Source organism: Gadus chalcogrammus, chromosome 18 (genome assembly GCF_026213295.1).
Source record: "Gadus chalcogrammus isolate NIFS_2021 chromosome 18, NIFS_Gcha_1.0, whole genome shotgun sequence".
NCBI lineage: Eukaryota > Metazoa > Chordata > Actinopteri > Gadiformes > Gadidae > Gadus > Gadus chalcogrammus.
Genome location: NC_079429.1, coordinates 1,944,527 through 1,966,353, shown reverse-complemented (window position 1 = coordinate 1,966,353; position 21,827 = coordinate 1,944,527). Strand labels below are relative to the sequence as shown.

The 21,827-nt window shown below is 47.8% G+C and overlaps 4 protein-coding genes across 4 annotated transcripts; all 4 read right to left on the bottom strand.

Annotated features, from left to right (window-relative positions):
- Positions 1-1,773: 1,773 nt before the first annotated feature.
- LOC130371725 (uncharacterized) lies at positions 1,774-4,169 on the bottom strand. The gene is made up of 5 exons (XM_056577585.1): positions 3,768-4,169; positions 3,508-3,630; positions 3,307-3,425; positions 2,530-3,224; positions 1,774-1,852 (listed from the first exon to the last, which is right to left on the bottom strand). Exons 1-5 carry the CDS (start codon positions 4,027-4,029, stop codon positions 1,774-1,776), a joined length of 1,278 nt encoding a protein of 425 aa, XP_056433560.1. The 5' UTR covers positions 4,030-4,169.
- Positions 4,170-6,729: 2,560 nt separating this feature from the next.
- On the bottom strand, positions 6,730-9,674 carry LOC130371912 (uncharacterized). Its single transcript, XM_056577785.1, has 4 exons — positions 9,334-9,674; positions 9,072-9,194; positions 8,871-8,989; positions 6,730-8,788 (listed from the first exon to the last, which is right to left on the bottom strand). The coding sequence occupies exons 1-4, from the start codon at positions 9,593-9,595 to the stop codon at positions 7,076-7,078; spliced, it is 2,217 nt and encodes a 738-aa protein (XP_056433760.1). The 5' UTR covers positions 9,596-9,674; the 3' UTR covers positions 6,730-7,075.
- Positions 9,675-11,562: 1,888 nt separating this feature from the next.
- LOC130371724 (potassium voltage-gated channel subfamily H member 6-like) lies at positions 11,563-16,615 on the bottom strand. The gene is made up of 11 exons (XM_056577584.1): positions 16,493-16,615; positions 15,681-16,097; positions 15,155-15,548; positions 14,853-15,052; positions 14,392-14,644; positions 13,783-13,976; positions 12,920-13,019; positions 12,456-12,692; positions 12,193-12,370; positions 11,730-12,057; positions 11,563-11,595 (listed from the first exon to the last, which is right to left on the bottom strand). Exons 1-11 carry the CDS (start codon positions 16,613-16,615, stop codon positions 11,563-11,565), a joined length of 2,457 nt encoding a protein of 818 aa, XP_056433559.1.
- Positions 16,616-18,889: 2,274 nt separating this feature from the next.
- LOC130371924 (translational activator of cytochrome c oxidase 1-like) lies at positions 18,890-21,237 on the bottom strand. The gene is made up of 6 exons (XM_056577805.1): positions 21,135-21,237; positions 20,195-20,709; positions 19,994-20,100; positions 19,565-19,698; positions 19,258-19,420; positions 18,890-19,107 (listed from the first exon to the last, which is right to left on the bottom strand). The coding sequence occupies exons 2-6, from the start codon at positions 20,703-20,705 to the stop codon at positions 18,895-18,897; spliced, it is 1,128 nt and encodes a 375-aa protein (XP_056433780.1). The 5' UTR covers positions 20,706-20,709; positions 21,135-21,237; the 3' UTR covers positions 18,890-18,894.
- Between the last annotated feature and the right edge of the window lie 590 nt (positions 21,238-21,827).

The following is a 21,827-nucleotide window of genomic DNA, read 5'->3' as shown; positions in this document are numbered from 1 at the left end:
TCCCTCGATGGTTGGGTGGTTGGGTGGGATGGTTCCCTCGATGGTTGGGTGGTTGATTGGTTGGGTGGGATGGTTCCCTCGATGGTTGGTCTGTTGATTGGTTGGGATGGTTCTAAGGTTGGTTCCCTGGGTTCTCAGATTTGTTTAATGCTTTTTGTGGGGATTTGGTTCTTGGCAGAGCTGGAATCAAGATCAAATCAGTCCTCTTTTACATGTCAAGTACAAATTGATTAATTGTCTCATAAAACCTGCTCCTGATGGCCAATGGAGAATAAGGACTTCGTATTCCAACCGTGACACTGGATGAATGGTCATGCTCCCCAGAGGGAATAAAACACATGAATCTAGGCTGGCAATAGCATTGAGAACATCTGGATTAGGTGTGGAACAGAAATCGATCTGGATAAGGATGTCACCACAAGAGACCCTGTCCCAATCATTACATTTGCCAAATTTGTGTAACCGACTTACCTATCTGCTCTATTATAAATCATATCCAAAGAATATTGTCTGAAAATGAGCATATACCAGGCAATATAAACCTAACCAACCTAGTGGAGCAAGCCTGTGGGTGTGGGGTTTCCACACCACCAAGTTGGACAGATAACGACACAACACACGGAGAGCAGTTCAAAGGGATGGTTTATTTACCTAGTAAACTAAACCCCCAGGGTGGGAAACGGGTCTTCCACCTCCTCTAGGATACCGTCCGTAATAAGTGCAACACTTTCCACCTCTTTCTCCAAGGCCGTACCGCGCTTCCAGGCGATCACACAGATCCTGCCTGTAGTGTGCTAGCCTTCCTGGTTCACACAGCCCTCGCTTCCCATTGTGGTAGCCTGCCCGTCTTTTACCTGCAAGCACTCCCACTGTATGACCTTCAGGCCTGCCTCGTAAAGGGGAGGAAGTCCATGTATGGCTTGGGGGTGGAGCAAGCAGGTCGCCAGACCTACCACTCCCCTCACTCCTCCCTGCCACGCTAGTCAAGTAGCATACAGCTTGAACTATCCATTGCCCTGAAGAAAGACTGACCACAATGAATTTACAAAGCTTTATTGACAAAATACTTGAAAGCTTTAACCTGGATAGAGGTGCATTGAGTAGCAGGTAGTGCAAGTGGACATATGGGAAGGGCTACGGAGAAGTTATTCTGGTTCCACGGTGGCCAGTCAAGGTTGGCGGTCGAAGACTGGTGGATAGTGGAATTGAGGGCTGTAGAATTGTTAGGGATAATGTACAATAATTAGTGGGGGGGACGAAGGGGGTGGCTCCGGTGTCAAGGGCTCCATTGTAGTAGAGTGACCAGTCTTGGATGGCTCTTGATGCACTACTTATTGTCCATATGGATAATTGTGGAAGGGCGGCATCATAGCCCACTGGTCCTGTGGATGGGGATAGCCAGCTGGTTTAGGGGACATTTTTGCTGGCAGCTCATTGGGTGGTGTTGGCGGTGTCGTCGTGGGCTCTTGTGTAGTAGAGAGCTCAGTCTCGGCTGGCTCTTGATGCACTACATGTTGTCCATATGGATAGTGTTGGAAGGGAGGCATCATAGCCCACTGGTACTGTGGATGGGGATAGCCAGCTGGTTTAGAAGCAGGTGGGCTTTTTGCTGGCTGCTCCTTGGGTGGTGTTGGCGGTGTCGTCGTGGGCTCTTGTGTAGTAGTGAGCTCAGTCTCGGCTGGCTCTTGATGCACTACATGTTGTCCATATGGATAGTGTTGGAAGGGAGGCATCATAGCCCACTGGTACTGTGGATGGGGATAGCCAGCTGGTTTAGAAGCAGGTGGAATATTTGCAGGTGGGCCCTTTGCTGGCTGCTCCTTGGGTGGCGTTGGCGGTGTAGTCGTGGGCTCTTGGGTGGTGTTGGGTGGTGTTGGCGGTGTCGTCGTGGGCTCATGTGTAGTAGAGAGCTCAGTCTCGGCTGGCTCTTGATGCACTACATGTTGTCCATATGGATAGTGTTGGAAGGGAGGCATCATAGCCCACTGGTACTGTGGATAGCCAGCTGGTTTAGAAGCAGGTGGGCTTTTTGCTGGCTGCTCCTTGGGTGGTGTTGGCGGTGTCGTCGTGGGCTCTTGTGTAGTAGAGAGCTCAGTCTCGGCTGGCTCTTGAAGCACTACATGTTGTCCATTTGGATAGTGTTGGAAGGGAGGCATCATAGCCCACTGGTACTGTGGATGGGGATAGCCAGCTGGTTTAGAAGCAGGTGGGCTTTTTGCTGGCTGCTTCTTGGGTGGTGTTGGCGATGTCGTCGTGGGTTCTTGTGTAGTAGGGAGGTCAGTCATGGATGGCTCTTGATGCACTTGTTGTCCATATGGATAATAGTTGAAGGGAGGCATCATAGCCCACTGGTTGTATGGATAGGGCAAGGCAGCTGGTTTAGGGGACATTTTTGCTGGCAGCTCTTTGGGTGGTGTTGGCGGTGTCGTCGTGGGCTCTTGTGTAGTAGAGAGCTCAGTCTCGGCTGGCTCTTGATGCACCACATGTTGTCCATATGGATAGTGTTGGAAGGGAGGCATCATAGCCCACTGGTACTGTGGATGGGGATAGCCAGCTGGTTTAGAAGCAGTTGGGCTTTTTGCTGGCTGCTCCTTGGGTGGTGTTGGCGGTGTCGTCGTGGGTTCTTGTGTAGTAGGGAGGTCAGTCATGGATGGCTCTTGATGCACTTGTTGTCCATATGGATAATAGTTGAAGGGAGGCATCATAGCCCACTGGTTGTATGGATAGGGCAAGGCAGCTGGTTTAGGAGACATTTTTGCTGGCAGCTCTTTGGGTGGTGTTGGCGATGTAGTCGTGGGCTCTTGTGTAGTAGAGAGCTCAGTCTCGGCTGGCTCTTGATGCACCACATGTTGTCCATATGGATAGTGTTTGAAGGGAGGCATCATATGCCACTGGTACTGTGGATGGGGATGGGGATAGCCAGCTGGTTTAGAAGCTGGTGGGCTTTTTGCTGGCTGCTCCTTGGGTGGTGTTGGCGATGTCGTCGTGGGTTCTTGTGTAGTAGAGAGGTCAGTCTCGGCTGGCTCTTGATGCACTACTTGTTGTCCATATGGATAGTGTTGGAAGGGAGGCCTCATAGCCCACTGGGTATAGGACAAGGCAGCTGGTTTAGGGGACATTTGTCGACTTGGAGACATAGGTGGTGCTGGATGCATTTCTTTTATGGGGCATGAGAGCATTATATGCCTTCTTTGCCAAAGCATTGGTAGGATGTAGCGTCCGTCCTGTTTAGAAAATAAACCCATGTTATTTGGACCATTAGAAAAAGGATAAAGCAAGCGTCAGGTCAACACCAATTCATATTACCTCTTGCATCATTGTACAGCCGTCATATGAAGCCACCATTACAAGCATTACATTGTTTCCACTGATTGAGTAGCCACAGGTTTCAGGAAGCTGAGTCAAGGGAAGCGACTTGGCGTTTTCTGGAAAGACCACAGTTCAATACATAACTATTCTAGGCAATGGCTTTCTAACATGTAGTTAAAGTGTGTAGTACAATCTCACTTTGGACCAGTTGCAACTGTGACGCTTCTGGTTCCCTTGCTACGAGCTTCATCTGGTAAGCACCACATTGAACTGACAGCTCCATGTGCTTCCATTGTACACTGGGATCATCTTGGAACCACCCTTTAAACAAAGCGGATAAATGGGATTGAAGATCTTATTTACACAGGCACACACACTTATGGAATCAAGACAAATAACTAGATATTTCACTCACAATAAACAAAAGTTAATTAAGCTATACAAACAATGGTTCATACCGGACGAGTCTTTTTGATAACCGATGGCATCTTCTGCAGAGGAGGTAACATTCCAGTTGGCATGTATACTTGTTGGCAGACCAGTTCGCCCCTTCTCAAAGAAGTTACCAAACAGAATCTTTCCTTCATGACCATTTTCTCTATTTCTGCCAAGTGCTTTTCTCAAATTGTACGACTGCGTCAGGGGTGCTAAACAGACTAGCAGAAACGCTGAAGTGAAGCTCCAACTACGCCACGGTGTAGCCTTCCCTTTGTGTGCCATAGTGCTAAATCAAAGTGCTAACTCACAGTGCTACACCATAGTGCTACACCACACTACTATTACTACTACTGATGCTGTTGCTTCTTCTACTATCAAGTGACTGCAGGCTAGACACATCTTTATTGTTTTTACACGGCTGTAGTAATTAGGAAATCGACCAATCGGCTGATCGAAAGGCCTTTTTCACAGCAGGGTAAACACAGGTGAACCTGATCACATTGATTATGGTCCCGATATCATGGCCCCGGCCAACCTATAAGGGCTGGAATTGATTAGTCTTTTATTCTTACTACGGTAGCTATTTAGCTCTACATGCTAAGGAAAAGTGCTTCAAATCTTCCTTTCTTATATCCTTTATCATAGGATGCACAATTATTTTACACATGGACACTTTAAAATGGTACCTTGAACCTTTATGTGATTCATTGATTGATTGTTGTGGTACTGTTACGACCCACCACAGCAGAACAGTACAAAACTCTCCTTTTGCGGTCTTTTGTTTAAAGGGGTTTGGGGGGTTCATGTATAAGAGTTCGGTGGATGTGAGTTGTCAACAGTGCCAGATGGGACTGAAGATAGAGGTCCCCCCATGCCAAAATAGATAACACTCACCATCACAGATGCTCATGAAGACCATTGAATGGCTCGAAGTTGTGCAATGGCTGAGTTGATTTGGTGTGAAACATTTCAACATTTCAAGAAATGAGGGGTAGTTTGGGAATTACATTTAAAATGCATGTTTTTACATGGTTATGCAGAGAAAGGTAAAGTGTAAAACAACGGTGCACGGGAATTTAAGAGGGATATTTTCTAACTCCTCGACTGGCCCGCCTAGCCCCTATACTTAGTTCCTTAGCCCTGGAATGTATGTTTGATATATATTTGACCACATTCCCAGGCGAAGCGTTTACCCACAGTAAAAACTTTTAGTGTAGATTTGTTCATCTTTGACCTGGTTACAGGGCTTTTATTAAGTGCCACATGGAGTTTCTCACACACCTAGGTACTGATTCTAGCATCCGTTACCAGTTGGATGTTTGCTTACTTTATTTAGAACAACGACGCTAGAGCCAAGACAAACCAACATGAGTGCATTCAAGTTTACATTTATTAACTTGATCAACTCATCAGCACTCATCCCTTTCCTCTAACGTTGAGGTGAAGATGGGTCAGACCGTTGTTTCTGGACCTCCAGAGGTCAGTTCCAGTTTCCTGGCTGGTTGGTTCCCGGGCTGGCTGGTTGGTTGGGTTGGTTCCCCGGCTGGCTGGTTCGATCCCTGGCTGGCTGGTTCATTCCTTGGCTGGCTGGTTGGTTCCCGGTCTGGCTGGCTGGTTGGTTCCCGGGCTGGTTTGTTCCCGGTTTGGCTGGTTCCCTTGCTGGCTGGTTGGTTCCCAAGCTGGTTGGATCCCTGGCTGGTTAGTTCCCTGGCTGGTTGGTTCCCAAGCTGGTTGGATCCCTGGCTGGTTGGTTCCCGGGCTGGTTGGATCCCTGGCTGGTTTGTTCCCTGGCTGGTTGGTTCCCGGGCTGGTTTGTTCCCGGGCTGGTTTGTTCCCGGGCTGGTTGGTTCCCGGGCTGGTTGGATCCCTGGCTGGTTTGTTCCCTGGCTGGCTGGTTGGTTAGCCCCCTCAACGGCTTGTTCCCTGGCTGGTTGATTCCAAGGTGGGTTTGTTTGGGCTGGTTTCCTGGCTGGCTGGTTGATTCCCTGGCTGGTTGGTTGGTTGGGGTGGTTTCTTCTATGGTCGGTTCCCTCGATGGTTGGGTGGTTGATTGGTTGGGTGGGATGGTTCCCTCGATGGTTGGTCTGTTGATTGGTTGGGATGGTTCTAAGGTTGGTTCCCTGGGTTCTCAGAGATTTGTTTAATGCTTTTTGTGGGGATTTGGTTCTTGGCAGAGCTGGAATCAAGATCAAATCATAGTCCTCTTTTACATGTCAAGTACAAATTGATTAATTGTCTCATAAAACCTGCTCCTGATGGCCAATGGAGAATAAGGACTGTTCGTATTCCAACCGTGACACTGGATGAATGGTCATGCTCCCCAGAGGGAATAAAACACATGAATCTAGGCTGGCAATAGCATTGAGAACATCTGGATTAGGTGTGGAACAGAAATCGATCTGGATAAGGATGTCACCACAAAAGACCCTGTCCCAATCATTACATTTGCCAAATTTGTGTAACCGACTTACCTATCTGCTCTATTATAAATCATATCCAAAGAATATTGTCTGAAAATGAGCATATACCAGGCAATATAAACCTAACCAACCTAGTGGAGCAAGCCTGTGGGTGTGGGGTTTCCACGCCACCAAGTTGGACAGATTACACAACACACGGAGAGCAGTTCAAAGGGATGGTTTATTTACCTAGTAAACTAAACCCCCAGGGTGGGAAACGGGTCTTCCACCTCCTCTAGGATACCGTCCGTAATAAGTGCAACACTTTCCACCTCTTTCTCCAAGGCCGTACCGCGCTTCCAGGCGATCACACAGATCCTGCCTGTAGTGTGCTAGCATTCCTGGTTCACATAGCCCTCGCTTCCCATTGTGGTAGCCTGCCCGTCTTTTACCTGCAAGCACTCCCACTGTATGACCTTCAGGCCTGCCTCGTAAAGGGGAGGAAGTCCATGTATGGCTTGGGGGTGGAGCAAGCAGGTCGCCAGACCTACCACTCCCCTCACTCCTCCCTGCCACACTAGTCAAGTAGCATACAGCTTGAACTATCCATTGCCCTGAAGAAAGACTGACCACAATGAATTTACAAAGCTTTATTGACAAAATACTTGAAAGCTTTAGCCTGGATAGAGGTGCATCAAGTAGCAGGTAGTGCAAGTGGACATATGGGAAGGGCTACGGAGAAGTTATTCTGGTTCCATGGTGGCCAGTCAAGGTTGGCGGTCGAAGACTGGTGGATAGTGGAATTGAGGGCTGTAGAATTGTTAGGGATAATGTACAAAAATGAGTGGGGGGGACGAAGGGGGTGGCTCCGGTGTCAAGGGCTCCAGTGTAGTAGAGTGACCAGTCTTGGATGGCTCTTGATGCACTACTTATTGTCCATATGGATAATTGTGGAAGGGCGGCATCATAGCCCACTGGTCCTGTGGATGGGGATAGCCAGCTGGTTTAGGGGACATTTTTGCTGGCAGCTCATTGGGTGGTGTTGGCGGTGTCGTCGTGGGCTCTTGTGTAGTAGAGAGCTCAGTCTCGGCTGGCTCTTGATGCACTACATGTTGTCCATATGGATAGTGTTGGAAGGGAGGCATCATAGCCCACTGGTACTGTGGATGGGGATAGCCAGCTGGTTTAGAAGCAGGTGGGCTTTTTGCTGGCTGCTCCTTGGGTGGTGTTGGCGATGTCGTCGTGGGCTCTTGTGTAGTAGGGAGGTCAGTCATGGATGGCTCTTGATGCACTTGTTGTCCATATGGATAATAGTTGAAGGGAGGCATCATAGCCCACTGGTTGTATGGATAGGGCAAGGCAGCTGGTTTAGGGGACATTTTTGCTGGCAGCTCTTTGGGTGGTGTTGGCGATGTAGTCGTGGGCTCTTGTGTAGTAGAGAGCTCAGTCTCGGCTGGCTCTTGATGCACTACATGTTGTCCATATGGATAGTGTTGGAAGGGAGGCATCATAGCCCACTGGTACTGTGGATGGGGATAGCCAGCTGGTTTAGAAGCAGGTGGGCTTTTTGCTGGCTGCTCCTTGGGTGGTGTTGGCGGTGTCGTCGTGGGCTCTTGTGTAGTAGAGAGCTCAGTCTCGGCTGGCTCTTGATGCACTACATGTTGTCCATATGGATAGTGTTGGAAGGGAGGCATCATAGCCCACTGGTACTGTGGATGGGGATAGCCAGCTGGTTTAGAAGCAGGTGGAATATTTGCAGGTGGGCTTTTTGCTGGCTGCTCCTTGGGTGGCGTTGGTGGTGTAGTCGTGGGCTCTTGGGTGGTGTTGGGTGGTGTTGGCGGTGTTGTCGTGGGCTCTTGTGTAGTAGAGAGCTCAGTCTCGGATGGCTCTTGATGCACTACATGTTGTCCATATGGATAGTGTTGGAAGGGAGGCATCATAGCCCACTGGTACTGTGGATGGGGATAGCCAGCTGGTTTAGAAGCAGGTGGGCTTTTTGCTGGCTGCTCCTTGGGTGGTGTTGGCGATGTCGTCGTGGGTTCTTGTGTAGTAGGGAGGTCAGTCATGGATGGCTCTTGATGCACTTGTTGTCCATATGGATAATAGTTGAAGGGAGGCATCATAGCCCACTGGTTGTATGGATAGGGCAAGGCAGCTGGTTTAGGGGACATTTTTGCTGGCAGCTCTTTGGGTGGTGTTGGCGATGTAGTCGTGGGCTCTTGTGTAGTAGAGAGGTCAGTCTCGGCTGGCTCTTGATGCACCACATGTTGTCCATATGGATAGTGTTGGAAGGGAGGCATCATATGCCGCTGGTACTGTGGATGGGGATAGCCAGCTGGTTTAGAAGCTGGTGGGCTTTTTGCTGGCTGCTCCTTGGGTGGTGTTGGCGATGTCGTCGTGGGTTCTTGTGTAGTAGGGAGGTCAGTCTCGGCTGGCTCTTGATGCACTACTTGTTGTCCATATGGATAATAGTTGAAGGGAGGCCTCATAGCCCACTGGTTGTATGGATAGGGCAAGGCAGCTGGTTTAGGGGACATTTGTCGACTTGGAGACATAGGTGGTGCTGGATGCATTTCTTTTATGGGGCATGAGAGCATTATATGCCTTCTTTGCCAAAGCATTGGTAGGATGTAGCGTCCGTCCTGTTTAGAAAATAAACCCATGTTATTTGGACCATTAGAAAAAGGATAAAGCAAGTGTCAGGTCAACACCATTTCATATTACCTCTTGCATCATTGTACAGCCGTCATATGAAGCCACCATTACAAGCATTACATTGTTTCGACTGATTGAGTAGCCACAGGTTTCAGGGAGCTGAGTCAAGGGAAGCGACTTGGCGTTTTCTGGAAAGACCACAGTTCAATACATAACTATTCTAGGCAATGGCTTTCTAACATGTAGTTTAAGTGTGCAGTACAATCTCACTTTGGACCAGTTGCAACTGTGACGCTTCTGGCTCCCTTGCTACGAGCTTCATCTGGTAAGCACCACATTGAACTGACAGCTCCAAGTGCTTCCATTGTACACTGGGATCATCTTGGAACCACCCTTTAAACAAAGCGGATGAATGGGATTGAAGATCTTATTTACACAGGCACACACACACTTATGGAATCAAGACAAATAACTAGATATTTCACTCACAATAAACAAAAGTTAATTAAGCTATACAAACAATGGTTCATACCGGACGAGTCTTTTTGATAACCGATGGCATCTTCTGCAGAGGAGGTAACATTCCAGTTGGCATGTATACTTGTTGGCAGACCAGTTCGCCCCTTCTCAAAGAAGTTACCAAACAGAATCTTTCCTTCATGACCATTTTCTCTATTTCTGCCAAGTGCTTTTCTCAAATTGTACGACTGCGTCAGGGGTGCTAAACAGACTAGCAGAAACGCTGAAGTGAAGCTCCAACTACGCCACGGTGTAGCCTTCCCTTTGTGTGCCATAGTGCTAAACCACACTACTATTACTGGTGGTGCTGCTTCAACTACAATCAAGTGACTCAAGGCTAGACACGTCTTTATTGTTTTTACACGGCTGTAGTAATTAGCAAATCGACCAATCGGCTGATCAATAGCCCTTTTTCACAGCAGGGTAAACACAGCCAACTTATATGAGGGCTGGAGTTGATTAGTCTTTAATTAATTACTTAATTACTTAGGTAGCTAGTTAGCTCTAAATGCTAAAGAAAGGTGCTTAAAATCTTCCTTTCTTATATCCTTTATCATTGGATGCACTTGACAATATTTTAGGTAAGAAAATTAGATTATTTTACACCTGCACTTTGAAATGGTATCTTGAACCTTTATGCTATTCATTTATTTATTGATGTGGTACTGTTATGACCCACCACAGCAGAACAGTACAAAACGCTCCTTTTGCTGTCTTTTGTTTAAAGGGGTTTGGGGGGTTCATGTATAAGAGTTCGGTGGACGTGAGTTGTCAACAGTGCCAGATGGGACTGAAGATAGAGGTCCCCCCATGCCAAAATAGATAACACTCACCATCACAGATGCTCATGAAGACCATTGAATGGCTCGAAGTTGTGTAATGGCTGAGTTGATTGGGTGTGAAACATTTCAACATTTCAAGAAATGAGGGGTAGTTTGGGAATTACATTTAAAATGCATGTTTTTACATGGTTATGCAGAGAAAGGTAAACGGGAATTTAAGAGGGATATTTTCTAACTCCTCGACTGGCCCGCCTAGCCCCTATACTTAGTTCCTTAGCCCTGGAATGTATGTTTGATATATATTTGACCACATTCCCAGGCGAAGCGTTTACCCACAGTAAAAACTTTTACTGTAGATTTGTTCATCTTTGACCTGGTTACTGGTCTTTTATTAAGTGCCACATGGAGTTTCTCACACACCTGGGTACTGATTCTAGCATCCGTTACCAGTTGGATGTTTACTTACTTTATTTAGAACAACGATGCTAGAGCCAAGACAAACCAACATGAGTGCATTCCAGTTTACATTTATTAACTTGATCAACTCATCAGCACTCATCCCTTTCCTCTAACGTTGAGGTGAAGACGGGTCAGACCGTTGTTTCTGGACCTCCAGAGATCAGGTCCGGTTCCCTGGCTGGTTGGTTCCCTGGCTGGTTGGTTCCCTGGCTGGTTGGTTCCCTGGCTGGTTGGTTCCCGGGCTGGTTTGTTCCCGGGCTGGTTTGTTCCCGGGCTGGTTGGTTCCCTGGCTGGCTGGTTGGTTCCCAAGCTGGTTGGATCCCTGGCTGGTTGGTTCCCGGGCTGGTTGGATCCCTGGCTGGTTGGTTCCCGGGCTGGCTGGTTGGTTCCCGGGCTGGCTGGTTGATTGGGGTGGTTTCTTCTATGGTTGGTTCCCTCGATTGGGTGGTTGGTTGGTTGGGTGGGATGGTTCCCTCGATGGTTGGTTTGTTGGTTGGTTGGGTGGGATGGTTCCCTCGATGGTTGGGTGGTTGGTTGGTTGGCTGGGATGGTTCCCTCTATGGTTGTTCTGTTTGTTGGTTGGTTGAGTGGGATGGCTCTAAGGTTGGTTCCCTGGGTTCTCTTGAGATTAGTTTTATGCTTTTTGTTGGGATTTGGTTCTTGGCAGAGCTGGAATACAGATCAAATCATAGAGTCCTCTATTCCATGTCAAGTACAAATTGATTGTTAATTGTCTCATATAAAACCTGCTCATGATGACCAATGGAGACTAGGGACTGTGTTAGTATTCCTCCTATGAGAAGGCCATGTATTGTGCTGTAGGATGCAGTACCAGTAGTCGTATTACCTGGGTGGCCGTTCAGCAAGTACAGGAGAGATGGTGTGCATGGTCGGTAACCATGGGTCAACCATGTGACTGGACGAAGGGGTTAGGAAACCTACTTGAGGGGCTAGGGACCACAGTACAGGGGCTAGGGGGGCTAGACGAGGGGCTAGGGAGGCTAGACGAGGGGCGAGAGACCCCAGTAGAGGGGCTAGGGGCAACAGGAGAGGGGCCAGGGGCAACAGGAGAGGGGCCAGGGGCAACAGGAGAGAGGTTACGGAGCCCCGTAAGGGGGCTAGGGAAGCCCGTAAAGGGGTAAGGCTCCTTAGGAGAGAGGATAGGGACCCCAGGAGAGGGGCTAGAGATCCCAGAAGAGGAGCTAGGGGCCCCAATCGACGGGGTAGGGACCCCGGTATGGGGCCCAGAGGGGCTGGGTGGGGCAGTGTTGGGGCTAGGGGCCCCAGTAGAGAAGACCCCAGTAGACGGGTCGGGGACCAGAGGAGAGGGGCTAGGGGCCCCAGTAGAGGGGTGACGGAGCCTAGTGGAGGCCCCTGAGGGGAGGGGGGAGCCCTTGGAGGACACGATGCTGTAGGCGGGGGGGACGGGCGGGTCCGCGGGCACCTGCAGGATCTGGAGGATCACGCTGATGTCCGCCGCCACGCGGGTCTCAAGCCTGGAGGTAGGCAAAGAAAACAGTGTCCTGAGCAAATGATACAATACACGCGCTGTATCAGTGGTAACTTTCCATCTAAAAACATGATTGCATAATTGTCAATATGCTACAGAAACAAAGTCTGCGTTTATGCACCTGTTGAGTTGAGATTGCAGTACTTCCAGTCTGGAGCCCAGCTCTGTGTCCCCCGCAGTGTGAGGGTGAGGGTGAGGGTCAGGGTCAGGGTTGCAAGAGGGCCGAGGCCGGCTGCTGACCAGCAACGACTCTCTGTCGGGCCAGAAGTGGAACATCCCAGGCCTGTTTACAGACGAAGCTACGGAAAAAGAGACAGCCTTGTTACCAAGGAGGAATCATCAAGTTAGGAATCGTTCATAAATGAGGTTCACAACTGTGCCGACCTATGTCCGGAGCCCGCTCCGCCACTACGGGCGCGCCCCCCGGGGGCAGCAGTCTGTCCGCAGAAGGAGCCCGGTCCAACCAGATTTTTTCTGAAGGCTGCAACTTGGTGCCGGGCGTGAGGGCCTCCCTCAGGTCCTCAGTGGAACGGGTGAGCGGGGAGCCGCAGCGTGGTTGTGGAGCAGAGTGACGCTGACCGATCGAATTGAGCGGAAATGAGTCGTCATGGTCGATTCCATCTGGACAACAGCCGAGGAAAAGTATTGATCGGTCCCGTTATGGTACCAGTTTTGAAACGCACCATATAAACACTGAGGTCTCCAGTAAGCTGACGAGGCAGCTACCCAGTAACTTCCAGTTTTTCATTAACGTCATGCATGGCAACTATGTATGGCATTGAGGAAACATGAAGCGTCATTGAATAGGCTGCGTCCATCAGAAAGTAGCATGTGGTGAGGAGGCTCACCAGGTCGGATTCTGCAGTCTAGTGAGTATCTCCTCTGCCTGGGCTGTTGTTGATACTCCCATTCATCACCACTATCTTCTAGAAGCTGTCCTCGGGCAATCTGAGGAGGAAAGACCACTGTAGGACCTTCATGAAAATAGCTCATTCTGGACCGGTTTATGTACGAGGAGGGCATTGGCCCAGAAATGTTCTTTCCGTCAAGGATATGATGCCTGAATGTCTTCTTGATATTCAGTGGTATTGTCTGAATGTGGGGGTTACATGGTTCATATGATTGGAAGGATTAGGGTGATATAGGACAGAAACATGGAAAGGTAAGGGTGATATGGGACAGATACATGGAAGGGCTAGGGTGATTTCGGACAGATACATGGAAGTAATGGGACCAAAACAAATATGTCAGCCTAGTATTTGAATTTCAAAGTCTGTATGTTGTGTTATTTATGTATTATAGTTATAAGTTATTGTAGTTATTATTGTCCTGTTATTTTAGACCTGATTAATCCAAACTCACATTATGTCCTATGGGTTTGTACTTTTCATGGTTAGAGACTAAGGCTAGATGAGATGGTAATTTCTTAATCCTAGATGGCTAATTCAGTAGGCTTTGATCTACCATCGCAGTCCAGGCATTGCTGTCACCAATTTCTTTCTATCCATCAATCATAGTCCAGACAATCCTGACACCAATCTACTACATATCCATAATAGTCCAGGCATTTCTGACAGCAATCTATTTCTGTCTATCCATCTATCATAGTCCAGACAATCCTGACACCAATATACTACATATCCATAATAATCCAGCCGTCGCCGACACCTCTCTCCTACTTCCCATCTGGTAGGTATTGCTGACCACTTACACATCTCAGGTCCAGCGTGATCTCCAGGTTGGTCCAGAAGGTGTTGGCGAAGTCCGGGTAGATATCCAGGACCTCCAGCAGGTCCTCCCTGGGTATGGAGTGGAGGTCACAGTAGGTGATTGCGCTTACGTCGGAGCTCGACTTCCCCGGCTCGTCGTGCAGATGAATGGGCTCCCCGAAGATGTCGTTCTTCTCTGCGAGAGAAACACACAGCGTTGCATGTTCACTCATATATCATAAAGGGATCTCTGATATTTTTTATGGTTGCTGTTGTGAAGAACCTTGTGATTCACATTACATTTTAATGTATTAAATGTTTAGGTTAAATTGATCTTTATCTTTTGAGAGCAAAAAAAGACTTATGAATATCCTAAATACTTTCAACATAATACTCTCACAGCGGATATAAATACAATGCCTTGCCAACTCCCACAACTCAATTTGGCAATATTACATGTAATACTGCCACAAACCATGTTTCACCTATTCAAATCGATACAACAGACGCCGTGAAAATTAATCAGGATATTAGGTCTGCAATATTTAGTGCATTGATTTCGAACGACCACTATGTTACACAGACCAGAACATGTGACACCTGAGCAGTACCGAGTATGGCGATCACCACGTCATCCCGCAGCACCTGGATGGAGCCGCGGGAGATGAAGAACAGGGAGTCCAAGACGTCTCCGTAGTGGATCAGGACGTCTCCCGGGGGAGCGTGGAGCGTTTTGAACCTCGTGGCTAAGGCCCGAAGGCAGGCCTCACTGCCCCCATGGAAGGCCTTGCAGTTCTGCAGCAGTGATCGGTTCAAGTGCAGACAGATATCCGCCTGCAGGCACTCAGGAAACCCCTTCAAAACCTGCACCAGAGGACAGCAGTCAATTAGGAGTACAACATCAAAACATGGGTGGTGTATTTATCAACCTGTTGAATACATAACATAGGAACACATGTTTAGGACAACAATCAGAAACAAAGTGATAACGTTTCACGAGGTACAATTAATCGACTACATCTAAACAGCACTATGTATCTCCATCTACGTCTTCATCTCTTCATTGCCTTACTGCGTTCATGTCGATGCCGTTGGTGTACGACCACGCGTGTTGAAAGTACTCCTCCAGCCGCAGGCGGAGCCCCCCGGGGATCTGGTGGAAGCGGATGAAGTCTTTAACCCGGAGCATCTGGGTGTGGTAGCGGGTGGTGCCGGAGTACAGCCGCTGGATGATCGCCGACACATTGCCAAATATACTGGCATACATGAGAGCTGGGGGGGGGGGGGGGGGGGGGGGGGGGAGGTCAGAATGCATTGTGGTAAGGAGGTGCAAGGTTGAAACAACCAAAGCGGAATCAGTGGGTGGATACTCACAGCCAATGACCATGACACAGATGGAGAAGATCTTCTCAGAGTTGGTGTTGGGGGAGACGTTCCCGAAGCCCACGCTGGTCAGGCTGCTGAAGGTGAAGTACAGAGCCGTCACATATTTATCTTTGATGGAGGGCCCTGACCGGGGGTCGCTGTCGTTGTACTTCTTGCCCAGCTGCTGTGCCAAGTTGTCCAGCCAGCCGGTCTCTGTGTACGGCCTTTCCAAAAACCCGATGGCGTACCAGAGACATGCCAGCCAGTGTGCGATGAGTGCAAAGGTGCACATGAGTAGAAATAGGACGGCTGCTCCGTATTCAGAATAGCGGTCTAGCTTCCTGGCCACTCGGACCAGTCGAAGCAGCCGTGCTGTTTTCAGTAGGCCAATAAAGGTGGCCATCTTTGGTGTGCAAATGCATGCGAGAAAGACAGGTTATAAGCATGGTTTGTAATGGCTACATCAAGCTCAAGCAGGTGTTGAATCATGCAATCATGACGGAATTTGAAGGACAAAGCGTCTTAAAGAATTTACCTCATCGGAGCGAGAGTGGAAGATAAGCAGGTCAAAGGGGAGGGCGGCGAAAACGTCGATGGCGAACCATCCGGTGATGTAATGCTTGGCAACCCTGCACGGTACGGTGATCACCTCGTCGTTGTGGTTCACGTAGCTGGTGCGGAAGTTGATGACGATGTCCACGACGAACAGAACGTCCACCATGAAGTCTACCACGTTCAAAGGGTCGCACGTGTAGCCACACTCCCTGTCTCCGTGCTCGTCCAGAAGGAACGCCGCCGAGTACGGAGTGAAGACGGCCGTGTACAGGACCAGGAACAGAATGATCCAGTCCCAGAAGGCTTTGAACGGGCTGTAGTGCAGCAGAATCCACCATGTCGTCTCGGGGAGTTGGAGCTTGTATTTTGGCAACACGTCAGTTTCCAGAGAGAGGATCTTGGAGGAAAAACATGTTGATATACATCTGTATATGTCATCTATTCTGTCAGATCTTCATCTCTCTTCTCTCATACTTGTTATATGTCCATCTTTCCGGCATATCTTTATATCTATTGCGTCAGACTTGTTATTTATCTGAATATGTCAAATTTCTTCCATTACTTAATATGTATTCTGGAAGATATATAATGTTTTTCTGGAATTGTAACTTCTGTATATATATACTCCAGAACACATACATTGGAATGGGAGGGTTACAGTTCAATGAGGCTATAGAAGATTAGAAGATATAGAAGATTTCGGCCTAGGTGCTGCGGCTGGTCTAAAGGAGCTCTACAGCTAGGTTGAGAGACGGCCATGAGCTCCAGAGACCTTCTGTAAGGGGTTGGTACCTTTGACACCTTCTCTGTGACCTTCTGAGTTCGCTCTATCACCGTGGATGTGCCGAGGAGGTCCAGGCTCTGGGGAGAGCCGAGGGCGCTCCCTCCTCTCTTCATCGCCGCTGGACTGGACATGCAGCTCTGCTGAGGGTACTCACATCAGTCGACTAGCAAGTGGACCACAAGTTCCCATCTGTACTCTAGAGCAGGGGTCCCTTTTCAGCATCAAGGACCGGTATGATTCTCCAAAAAGTTTCACGGACCGGGGGGGGGGGGGGGGGGGGGGGGGGGGCGGTTGGGTTATGTTGCGCAGAGGTTGCCAAAAATGCAAACATGTGGTATGCAATCTATATAATAATCTCGTTAACCTACGGCCCCGCGGCCCGGTTAACCTATGGCCCGGTGGTTGGGGACCGCTGCTCTAGAGAACACTGGAGGTCGAGAACACCATGGCTTGGACTGCTCTGTGCTACCACAACATAGAAGACTATAATACAACAGATCTAGAACACTAAAGCTCTAGCACACTAGAGGTCTTTACCTTGTAGACTATACCGCTCCAGAATCAGAGATCTAGACTACTATAGACTGCTACACAGACCACTGCAAATGTACTATGGACTACTATAGGTCATGAACTTATCTAGAACCCTACTGATCTAGGCTAAAAGCTAACTACAGGTCTAGAACATTAAAACACTGCAGATCCAAACTCAGGCAAACTACAACTCTAGAACATTACATATATAAAATAAAGACTAACTATAGCTCTAAAAAATTACATATATAGGCAAAGTACAAGTCTAAAGCACTAGATCATAACAGATCAAAGGTTTTCTTTATACATTTTTAGTATAACTGGGAAAGGGTTATGGCAAACTATCGGAAATTCTATACACATATTTTCTGAAATGTAATTCAGCAAATCATACCTTATTTGAAGATCAAATTCCTGCTTGAATAATCCAACTGTTCATGTTTCCCAGGACAAACTAACGAGGGTGAGTCGGTACCGCTGCAGTGAACTGAGCTGTGAGCGGACACAACACAGGCAGCAAGTCAATGTTACACTACAGCAACCGATCAATTCTACACTATAGCTTCCAGGCCATGAAATGCTAATCAATAAGAAATCATTGATAATTTGCCTTTGCAATAGTTTTCTGACAATAACAATTTCCATCTTATGTTAACCAGGCTATTGGGGAAATTGATGACAGGGATAGAAATGCATTAAACAATCAAACAGTTGTTATCGTTAATGCTACTGAATAGCACTGACTAAGATGCTAATTACATTGCTAATTAGTCTTCACCAGCAGTACATACAGAGAATGACCTTGGATATGACCTTCAGACACAAGCATAGGGCATAGGCCATATCTTGCCTTTGTAATATGATGTCCATTTGTTTATATATAAACTATAGTACGTACATTTTCTTCCACAAACTCAAAACAGACCATTTCTTTCTCATAGTAGCATTTTTCTTTGGTGGAATAATGTCTTACAATTGTTCTAGCACTTGATGCTTTTCTGATTATTCATTTATATATTAATATAGTTAGCCACCTATGAGTCAGCCACATATAACAAATTAACAGGTTGTGATTGCAACGTGATCAACTGTCGAAGTGGACTTGAGTGGCTCTGAAGATGCTCAGCTGTCTCGATGGGCCTGAATAGACCCTTTCACAAAGGTGTCACCGTGAGGTGTGGATCAGAGCTCGGTCCTGACTGGGTGGTAGTCAGAGCTAGTGACCATATCAACCATTTACCATTCAGCATAAAAGTGGCAGACCCCTTATTGGCGTTATGAGCGACACCGGTGTTGATCCAGGGATGAAGGCACTGTGAGACCGGTCTATGCTCCTACTTGGCTCCTGCTTGATGACTACTGCTTGCACTGTTCGTTTGAGGAGTCGGAATCCTGAGGTAACGAATGGAAATCCAGCCCAGGTGTGACGAACAGCCCTGCTGCAACTGGCGACGTATTGATTAAGAGGTGTAGGAGAGCTCAGTGACCAAGAGAGGGCGCCAAAGTGAAATAAAGCAAATCCTGGCTGAGAAACATGATTATGTCTTACCTACACACTGGAGGCTTCCTTAAAAAAGTACTTTCTTTGAAAGATTAAACTGTGTCGAAAACTTTGTTCGTGTATTTATTTTGATACAGCAATCACAAATCCCTAACTGATAAAAGCACATCATAAATGCAATTCATTAGTATTATTATACATTATTATGTAGATACCCTATAGGTAAACGATGTCCCAGTGTTTCAGTGTTCAGCCTGGATGTGGTCTCACACCATCAGGTTGGGATACAGGTAAGCCGATGGAGGTTGGGACGAAGGCACCCTGTGAAGGCTGCGATGTGGCACCCTACATGGGTGAGGTTGGGCGTCACAGTGTTCAATGTTCAGCCTGGATGTTGTCCCACACCCGCAGCACGTCAGGGCAGTCGTTCAGGGCCTCCAGCAGAACGGAGGCCGCCTCCAGCTGACTGCGCTCCAGCAGCAACGGTGTGTGGGACACGAACTCCAGTCCCGAAGACACAATGTGGATTCCTCCTCGGCTCTCCAGCCAAGCCCTCACAGAACTCAACTCTGCCTGGCTGCAGATGAACTGAAGACCGACAGACACACAGAGAACATACAGATCCATGAGACTCTGAGGAACTTCCAAAATATTATGAGAAAATCATCACATAGCGATACTTCACATGGTGGCTCCAATGGACGTACGCGTCCACAGTAGTGGCCTTCTTCCTCTTACCTGCAGCATCGGCCTCTCCTCCTCTTCCTCCATCTCCCGGACATCTTCTGCCCCCGCTTCGATGGCCAGCTCCAGGGCCTCTTCGAGGGAGACGCTTCCGGCCTCGGCCACGACCACTCCTTTCCTGTCAAAAGTGTGACGGGCCCCGTCCGACAGCACCCCCCTGTGGACAGGAACAGAATCTCAGTCTCAGCCCTCCCTTGAATCTTAACACCTCTACAGTAGTATTTAGGTGGTAATCTCACTCTCTTCTGAAATACATGACAGTACGTCTACAGCAGCAGTAATAATAAATAGTAAAAGTGACCCGTTTGTTTTCAGCAGGTGTTTGATTTCCTGGTTGGTGCGAGTGTTGTTGTCGGTCAGGACCTCGATGAGCAACGCAAAGCCCCCCGGTCCCCGGGCTTCGTACGTGTGCTGGGTGCCGGTCTTAGCCTTCTCCTGTCAGGGAAAAGAGAAGTCTTATAGAGGAACGCGCCTGTTCCACAGCGTCCCAACAAAGAGCCGGGGAATTGTGCTGAAGCGATTATTTAACATAGAACACGAGATTAAACATCAGTGTCTAAAGCAATAACACCTGAATCAACATATAAACCGTAATATAAATCCTTTCAAATCGATGGACATCAGTACGTTTCAAGGCTCCATTATTGACATTATTATAGATGGTTCAGTATTTAGAGTTGATAAGTGTCGACGACATGTGTACACCAGGTGATAATACCGTCTAACCTACCGCGTTCTTGATGGCGGCGTCGATGGAGGCCTTGGGCATGTTGTGACCCCGACACTGCTCCAATATTTGGGCTAAAGTGGCGTTAAAGTCCGGGTTGGGCCCCCCCTCTGCAACACACGGCGGGGGGTTTAGATGAAACGACGGCACACAAACACATTCAGGGATTTTATAAGCGCCGTAACATGAATATGATGCACTTACCTTTCACTGCTATTCTGATCATCATGCCATACTTCATAAACATTTTGCCACGGGCTTCATCCCTCGGTCCTTTGATGTGTTTCACCTTGGACCACTTGTTATGTCCCGCACAATGTGAGGTGTCCAAGTGGAGCCTTCTAACTGGTACACTCCTAGCTAGGGCACTAGCTAGGACACTTGTTAGTGGTACACTTCTTGCTAGTACACTTCTTGCTAGTACACATCTAACTAGGACACTAGCAGCTGGTATACTTGTAGCCGGTGTCCTTCTAGCTAGGACACTAGCTGGTACACTAGCTGGTACACTTGTAGCTGGTACACTAGCTGGTACACTTGTAGCTGGTACACTAGTAGCTGGTACACTAGCTGATACACTTGTAGTTGGGGATCTGGCCAGCTGGTCCACAGGACCAGAAAGAAGTATCCGCCTCAGTTCGGTCGATGAGCAGGTGAAGGAAAGGTTTCTTGGAGCTGCGTGGGCTATCCCTCTCAGCACGATTCCTCCTGCCATGCCCCTAACAATGCAAAATACAATGGACACACATTAAAACACACACACACACACACACACACACACACACACACACACACACACACACACACACACACACACACACACACACACACACACACACACACACACACACAGAATGTTTTTGTACTTTGCTAGTGAGGTGCATTGTTTATCTTACACTTATCACTGTAATAATCGCATGCACTTGCATTTACAAGATCATTTTAAGGTTCAACTCACAAACAGCTCAGTCAGGTTGTCTTAAGAGATCTATATAGAACTGACACCATTTGGTGTTGTGTACTGACAGCTCACCTGTCAGTAATCTATGCAATGCAAAATACAGTTCTGCACTCTATATAGCGCTAGGAGAACCAATACATAACTAACAATAGCGTGATGGGCTGGGGTGAGAAGAGGTACTACCTTAGTATGGGGACATCATGGACTTATAATCTATAGTCAATAAAAAAACAAACATCCAGCCGTCCTTGAGGGAAGAAACACTTCGAAATGAATCTTCTTTGTGATTTTAACGGCGGCCACACATACCTTTGGGGTGCACTACCGCCATCCACTGGTCAGGAGGGGGAGCTGAGGTTTAAAATAATCCCCTTTCTATCACCTCCAGCAGAAAGTACCCAAATGTTTCCTTTGTTAAATTCTAACCTTATTCTAGCTTAGACAGGCTTTATATTTTCCTTCACTCTATATCATATTTCATTTAACTGATTAATACAGGGTCAACCGTTTCTCTCTTTTTTTTTACACCCTTGTTTTTAACATGCAAAACTTCAGTCTATGTGTTTATTAGCCATGAAGTGTGGGCTATTCATTTTTCGTTTTGTGGTCTCGTCTATTCCCAGTGTAACAACATTGAAACAGCAAAGTAAAGCCTAAAATACAATCAGATTCCTGAGCATTGTTAGAACACAGCATGGTCTTGAGAATAGTACAATATGTGAATGAAAGCCTCAGCCGTGGGTCTCCTCCTTTCTGAAACTCCTCCCAAAGCAGACCACACCCCCAGCTACCCAGCAGGGCTGGAGGCGGGGTCATACGTGGTGGTTCTTCAGATGCAAGACATGAAGATGTAGCAGGCAGAACAGCTATGGTATC